General features: G+C 45.6%; 1 protein-coding gene across 1 annotated transcript; it reads left to right on the top strand.

The window, feature by feature from the left end:
* The first annotated feature begins 1,966 nt into the window (after positions 1-1,966).
* Positions 1,967-4,255, top strand: LOC115744454 (cytochrome P450 78A3-like). Its single transcript, XM_030679642.2, has 2 exons — positions 1,967-3,040; positions 3,172-4,255. Exons 1-2 carry the CDS (start codon positions 2,042-2,044, stop codon positions 3,823-3,825), a joined length of 1,653 nt encoding a protein of 550 aa, XP_030535502.1. The 5' UTR covers positions 1,967-2,041; the 3' UTR covers positions 3,826-4,255.
* Positions 4,256-8,002: the final 3,747 nt, after the last annotated feature.

Genomic DNA, 8,002 nt, shown 5'->3' with positions numbered 1-8,002 from the left:
TGCCGCTTCGAATCACCAAATGATCATAGTGTGTATTGGTTTTGGGGGCTACGTGTTTTCCCTGTAAAGAGGACATGTGCAACCTGTAACTTGACTCGCAAGAAGCATCCCCTCTGCAGAAACAACATAAATGAATGCCAGCCAGTAGAATAAACTAGCGGCCATCCATGGCTTACGCGGTCTACTCATCAGATGTGAACACGTGAAACAGACCAATGAAATTAAGTCTGGTAATCAGTCGAAGAGAGAGACCGGGAAGGAGATGGTCGCGAGTAGCTACGACTACTGCGGTCTGGACTGGTGCAGCATGAGGTAACGATTCCTCTGTTTCTTGTAAGGGGTAATTGATTCACCATCGGGCAGCTCTCCATCCAGGAAAATGTGGAATCCATCAAGTTGAATTGACTAAAACAGGAGCGACTCTCCTCCAAATTCATTTAACAAAAGGGCAACTTATTTTCAAGATGACTTATTGAAATGGGTCTCCCCACTCCCAGTCAAAGACACAAGGGGTTTAAAAATTAAGGAAGAAACGTGGAAGAAAATAAGACTCCATCTCGACCTGATATGAATATGTTCCAAAGTCAAGGCCCGTCAGGAACGGCAAGTCTCTTGACTGCAAGTCATCTTGCCACCTGCATCCCTCCAAGGCGACAACCATCAACGCCTAAATCAGATTGATTAGCCATCCTTGGAATATTTAGGGAGTGAGTCCGAAAATCCTTGGATATATGCTCACGGTGCATGTATGTGCATCTTGTCAAGGTGTAATCATAAAGCAAAGAAAGAAAACAATAGAGATACCGAAACCGATTTGCTACTCGGAGACATGTAGTGAACTCCTACTTAGGATTGGATATAGTTTATGCAAGCATTAATAGATTGTTAATTTAATTAAAAAGAATTAATGTCGGGGTCCTCTCCCTCAACTTTTCCTGGAGAAAAAGGAATCTGGTCGTACTTTCCTTCCTCTGTTTCCACCAAGAAGAAAGCAAAACAGAGTCAGTATTTACAAGGGTCGTATCCTTCCCCGCCTTCCAGGAAATGGGAGACTATGGCTGCTTTTGTGGCGAATGAATGAGTCAAATGAAATGAAATAACTACAGGATCATTACCGAGAAATGTCCGGTGCCCTTCGTGCATTGAAAAAACTTTCACTCTCTTTTATGTTCAAAGGAGCTGGTGAAAAACAATTTTTGGGCGTCCCTTTCGTCTTGCCCGTAGAAAGTTCTCGGGATTAATTAAAAGGAGCCGTCGCTGACTTTTGAATGGTTCATTGACTTTCCATATCACGTCACTCTACTCTGTTTTTCCTTTTTCCTATTTTGTTTTTTTTTGGGGGGGGTGAGCTACCAATGAATCGAATAGGACGAGGAGTTCCGCTGCAGGAAAGCAGAGCATACGTCTTTCATAACAGCACCGTACCAGTAACATTCTCTCTCTTCTCAACCAATAGGCATTCTCAACCAGAAAGTAGACGGGAACAAATTCCAGCAAAAGAGATGTCTCTGACTCCGAGATCCTGCTGCTTTGCTGTTCGAGGCTCTCATCGGACTCGCCTGTTTTAGTATTGGCATGCGCATACTAATCGTCACTGGTTTGAAAATTTTATAGATGGGACCTATAATAACAAGCCGTGTTCCCTAGCGACTAGATTTAAGAGACACTGCCCCGACATCAAGCGGTGAAATTTTTAGTAAGATATTCCCCCGAGTGAAGCATGGGATTTGCCTTTTTTTACACTGAACTCATGTCATGCACTCTGTGACGGCGCTGCCATTTCTCTTTGGTCGTCTTCTTCTCCTCTCCGTCTTGGATGTTGTTTTTTGAAAATAAGATAGCGCACAGAAACGCACAACGATTATTCATATACGAATATAAGTGTTTAAATACAATACACTCGCTCACCTTTCACCCTCCTTTTTTCTTCTAACTATAAATCCATTAGTTTATGCAGGGGTTGTCCCCAGTGCTCTGCCCTATAAATACCAGCCCCCAACAAAACCATTCACTTACCTCTAAACCTCCTTCTAAACTAAGCATGACCATGAGTTCAGATGTCGAACGCCTCTGGCTTTTTGCCATCGCCTCCAAATGCAGAGCCTTTACCTATGATAACATTGCCTGGTCCCTCCTCTTGGTGGGTTTAACTTGGCTTGCCATCTCCTTCCTCCACTGGTCTCACCCTGGTGGCCCTGCCTGGGGCAAATACTTCTGGCGGAAAGCACTCTTCCTCTCACCATCCTCCTATTCTCTGTCCCCATCCCGCACTATCCCCGGTCCCAGGGGATTGCCTCTTTTCGGAAGCATGAGCCTCATGCTCCACTTAGCTCATCACCGGGTTGCTGCTGCTGCCGAAGCCTTCGGGGCCAAGCGCCTGATGGCCTTCAGCCTGGGCGATACTCGGGTCATCGTGACATGTAACCCTGAAGTCGCCAGAGAAATCCTCAACAGCTCCGTGTTTGCTGATCGCCCTGTGAAAGAGTCAGCTTACAGGCTGATGTTCAACAGGGCAATTGGCTTCGCTGGCCACGACGTCTACTGGCGAACCCTCCGGAGAATTGCCGCTGCTCACCTCTTTTGCCCGAACAAAATCAAGGCTTCTGAGTCTCAGCGGCGAGCCATCGCATCTCAGATGGTCGCAGCTCTGTTCGCTTCCGGCGAGCAACCCTTGACCATTCGCCAAGTGCTGAAGCGAGCCTCGCTGAACCACATGATGAGCTGCGTGTTTGGGCAATCCTACGACTTGAGCTGCAAGAGCAGTGAAGTGGAAGCGCTGACGGAGCTGGTGGATGAAGGGTACGAGTTATTAGGCACGCTGAATTGGTCTGATCATCTCCCCTGGATGGCAGAGCTTGATCCTCAAAAGATCAGATTCAGGTGCTCCAGGATGGTGCCCAAAGTCAACCGCTTTGTAGGCCGAATCATCGCAGAGCATCGAGCTCGACCGACCTCCGACCACCAGGACTTTGTGGACGTTCTGCTCTCACTTCAGGGTTCTGATAAACTGTCCGACTTCGATGTCATCGCCGTTCTGTGGGTAAGCACCAAGCTTTTAACGACTTTCTTTGCGTAGGAATAGTCAAAACTTGGGGAGGTCCTTTCATGGGTACTTGTCTACCATTGACGTTCTTCACGAGAAGGTTGGTACTAAAATTTAGGAGTGTGCAGGAAATGATATTTCGAGGGACGGACACGGTGGCGGTGCTGATGGAGTGGATCCTAGCGAGGATGGTGGTTCATCCGGAAGTTCAAGGGAGGGTCCAGGAGGAGCTGGACCGGGTGGTGGGAAGGTCAAGGGAGGTCAACGAATCGGAGATAGGGGACCTGGCTTATCTCCAAGCGGTAGTGAAGGAGGTGCTGAGGCTGCACCCGCCGGGCCCACTGCTGTCGTGGGCCAGATTGGCCATCACTGACGCGACCGTGGACGGGCATCACGTGCCAGCGGGAACAACGGCCATGGTCAACATGTGGGCCATCTGCAGGGACCCCCATGTCTGGCCCGACCCGCTCGCGTTCAGGCCGGACAGGTTCCTGGGCGGAGGGGCGGAGTTCTCGGTGCTCGGGTCGGACCTCAGGCTGGCACCGTTCGGGTCGGGAAGAAGGGCCTGCCCAGGGAAGACGCTGGGGCTGACGACTGTCACGTATTGGGTGGCAGCGATGGTGCAGGAGTGCGAGTGGAGGGCGGCGGCGGCGAGTGAGGACAAAGTTGACTTGTCGGAGGTTCTCAGGCTTTCGTGCGAGATGGCCAACCCTCTCGCCGTCAGACTCCGACCGAGGCGTGTGGCCTTTGCACACGTCAGCCCCAAAATATCTCCCTCTTGAGACGATAAAAACCGAGAAAAAGACCATTATATCGTCAAATAAGCCTTTTTCTTTTCAAAAGGGAAAGATTTGCCAAAGACCAGAACAAAGAGTAGGTTAAGATTATGGAGGAGGGTCTGCGTGTCGTCGAATTTTAAGTTTTTAGGTTTTCTTGTGGGGTCCATGTCTCGGAGTTGCAGGGGTTTTTCTTCTTTTTCTTTGATTAGCTCGACGTTGTCGGAGATGTATATTATGGTCTTGATTTCGAATGTTTTAGCCGGCGTACATACTGGTCAAAACTAATAGGAGCTTCTCCACCTGTGATCACTTACCTAGTTCCAAGGATTCAGATCGAATAACCAAGCCACGCACGCGCGCTTTAACGGGGGTGCAGATCGGCTCAGCCCGTCGTTCATTCAAGACGTAACGAACTTGGAATTGAATTTTACTACTTGTGCAAGTGCAAACCCACCATGTCTTCGACGCAATCGGCGTCGCATGGGAGAGAGAGAATAAGCTGCTCTTTACTCATGAGGCAGGGCATTTCACCGCAATTCTAATTACTAACGAGGCCCAAAACCTACGAGAAATTTATTCATAGATACCTTGATTGCGACAATCCGCCGCCACCATATACTAGTCTTCAATGTAACTTGCCTAACAAAGCCAAATGTTTGCTCAATATAGATATATAATTAAATCAAGTAGATTTGCTATCGCCATTCTAATAGTGTGTGCGTAAATGCTAAACCCCGATGTCAGATGTGGTAGAATATTTTTTACCCAAAAAGCGTGGTTTTGAATGTTTACCATCTCTTTAGACATATCATTCGTCGCGATTGCGGCGTACTTTCCTAATAACGTAAGAGTCATACGTCTAAACGAGTCGAGGAGAAAGGCGATCGAGGTTTCTTGTAACGATGAATTTGCAGTCGAGGCTTGTTAAGCTATGACTTCATCCTGGAAGCTCCAACGGAAGATAGAACCGAGTAAGTAACATAATAAACAGGAGCCAGTGCCTGGTGGAGGCTCTATGGGATATGGTGGAACTAATGCGCTTGCAAAATCGAAATCAATCTGTGAAGATTATTTAGCAGACAGTTTGGATTGTCGGGGTCATTTTCCATCCTCTCCAATGAAATGTGTACATCTAGCGACGAGTCCATGGTTTTCAGGGAACTGTCCAAATGACATATGATGATGGATCAACTCGGGGTTAACATCGACCAAAAAAAAAAAAAAAAACTTGGGGTCAACAAGTCTGATTATAGTAATCGTAATTTGCATCACTGGTCGGCCCGGCCGAGCGTCACTGATGACCGGGGGTTTGATTTGTACCGCGGTCCCTTCTTCCTATTCAGTACTCCCAGTGCACGAACAGTGAAAGGTGTTTGTTGTAGCTAAGATGCTGTCGTGTTCTCTTTGGTTCACTATGAACCTTTTCACGGCTGAACATCGAGCAAACTCGAGGTAATTCCACGCCACTTACCAAGGAGGCTTGTATCGCTTCAAAATCTCTGGTACCGCAAGAGTCGAATAGTCTGTCGTGCTGCCTCTGGAGGCATGATTGGGAGAGTGTTGTCGTCGTCGCGCAAATAACCTGAGCAGGTCGTTTAAGACGAGCTGCCACTCGTATACTTATGTAGTTGTCAGCATCCTCACTCACAATATCAACTACATATAGGAAATAAACAGACAATTAGACGAGGGGATTCTTAACAGGCGTGCAGCTTTGTAATGATAGGAATGGAGTTAGTATTCTTTTTTAAGTTTTGGAAGTTGCATGGGTTAGACAAGGGGAACAAAGCCGATTACAAAAACGAAGCGCCCTACGTGTACACAAAGCTGATCGGGAATTGTTGTCGCTCGTTTGGCTCATGTGATAATCAAGACGGTTGACAGTAACGTTATGTTTTTAAGGAGTCCGCACCGATAAGGATCTAAAACTGAACACCATCGTAAGATTGATGTGAAAAATGTGGGGGAGTGATGACACGGACGCCCCAACGAATCAAGCTCGTAAAGATGATGATTAATCCCGCAGAACAGGCTCCCCCTCTCGATTCCTAGACGAGGACAGCGACCGCGAAAACCAAGCTCCACGCAAGACGACAATTCCTATGCAAATTACAAAGGAAAAGATCACTTCCCTTTGGTCCACGTAGGGAGAAATCATGGAGTTTTCTTTACTATTTTCAGTTTGATGATTGATCCAATCCCCGTTAAAGATGTTCGGGGATGGATGGATTGCATTTATCCGTTTTGTTTTATCGCAAACAGGCATATGCTTCGCAAGGGCAATATCAAAACGCCCACTTGCTTTTAACTTAGCATGTTTTTTTAGTTCTATGTGTTGTGGGACCACATTTCTTGCCCTAGTTAATATGTACATCAGAATAAAAGAAAGGCTCATACTCTCTTATATGGATCAGCTTTGGACATGCCCGTTTACCCTTTTATATGCTGCTAAGGAAGATGTAATTTAACTTTGATATGCATATATAGAATCCACAAACATTCCCCAAATGATTATTCGCGTAAAAAGGAACTTTTCTTGTTATTAGTTTCTTGAATTGGCGCCGTATCCCAGCACGGCATGGGATATGGCGCCCTTTAGGAGGATGGAATGAGGAACTCCAATGGATGATTATGGAAACAGAGGAAAATGAATTGGCTGCCAGACTCCTTGAGTTATCCGTCCTAGAAACCATATATTGCATTTGGATGGAGCACAATATGAGACGGTTTCATAACAAGTCAATTGAGTTCCATATTATTATGGCTAAGGTACGTGAAAATGTAATAGATCAACTTCGCTCTACAAAAAAAATCAGATCTTCCTAGACAAACGTTGTATTGGTATTATATGGAGACTTCCTACATCCATCTTTTCGAATTATTAGCTCATTTTGTAATACTGAGAGATGCCCCTATGCTGCTGTAATTCATCTACTTTACAATACTTACAATTTCCCTCCAAAAAGAAAGAAAGTTTCTTGAATTGGCATAAAGATGAACTTTATGTGCTGCTCTATGGACTTTTATCTATATTGTAATTTTGTACACTCGAGCCTCGATCTAATTTTTCTATAACGGCCAAAATTGATTCCCTAAAACCTAATTATAAGGCATCGAAGATGTTGATGTGCGCGGTTAATACATCTCGAGATAATTGTATTAACACAGGAAAGAATTGCATGTGATTTATCATATACCGTACGATAAAGGAGTGAGTTTGCAAAAATAAGGCCAGGCAAGAAAAAGATTAGAGAGGCTGTGGAAGCATAATGAGTATTGCACGGAAGCTGTTCAATGACCACATTCCATGAAGCGGTGCCCTTTAAGCTGATTCCTTAGTTAATGTCTAATCGCCATCAGATTAGGTTTAACCATAGGTGATGACAATAATTGATGGGAGCTCAGGAGGCTGATCCATTCGACACATTATCCGTGTATCTCTCTCTCCCATCTTCTCAGATTTGATGTCCAGAGCCGGCGTAGGAGCTAGGGTTGAGCATGACGAATCGAACAAATCAGCTCATTTGTCCGATTTCGAAGGCTCCGGTCTAGTTTCCGGTTCTATAAAATTAGAACCGATTACGGTCGATCCGATACTAAATAATATTTTTCTAAAAAAATCACTAAATGTAAACTTAAACCTAAACCTAATATACTTAGGATGCTTAATATGACTTTCAGGTTTAGCGACAATGCGATGCAATTAACGAGAGATTAACAAGAAAAATTTAACGATAAATTACAAAAAAAAAAAAAAAAAACGGCCGATCTAATGATTGGACCGCTTGGGAACCAGACCGCTCTGGTCCCGGGATAGTCCGTTCCGATTCCCAGTTCTTGAAACTCGAAACAGGTCCTCCCGGTTGGGTTCTCGATTCCAGAGTGTGACCGGATCGGAGCGAGAACCGATCGCCCCTGGTAGAAGCCAATCGATTTACGTCAATCCACCTCTCACAACACAGGACATTGCATAGCTCATGCCCTTTTTCTTGTCGTAGGGCAGGGATTATTCACAGTTCATCCCTTTCTTCTGGCACTTTCTGGGTCGTGGACTTATTCAATTTGCGACGAACACTTCTTTGGTTGGGCATGCAAGACATCGTCTCGTGCCTCCAAACTCAAGGTAATTGGATAGAAGATGCGTTTAGTGATTCCATAGGATATCCCTTCATAGTCTCGG

This window comes from Rhodamnia argentea, chromosome 9 (assembly GCF_020921035.1).
Source record: "Rhodamnia argentea isolate NSW1041297 chromosome 9, ASM2092103v1, whole genome shotgun sequence".
NCBI classification, from domain to species: domain Eukaryota; kingdom Viridiplantae; phylum Streptophyta; class Magnoliopsida; order Myrtales; family Myrtaceae; genus Rhodamnia; species Rhodamnia argentea.
This window is presented reverse-complemented; position numbering and strand designations above follow the sequence as displayed.

What these genes read in the sequence shown, in the direction of transcription:
- LOC115744454 (XM_030679642.2), top strand. Translation starts at nt 2,042, where the DNA reads ATGACCATGAGTTCAGATGTCGAACGCCTCTGGCTTTTTGCCATCGCC. An exon ending in ATGTCATCGCCGTTCTGTGG is followed by an intron (nt 3,041 to 3,171) that starts GTAAGCACCAAG and finishes AGGAGTGTGCAG; the next exon opens with GAAATGATATTTCGAGGGAC.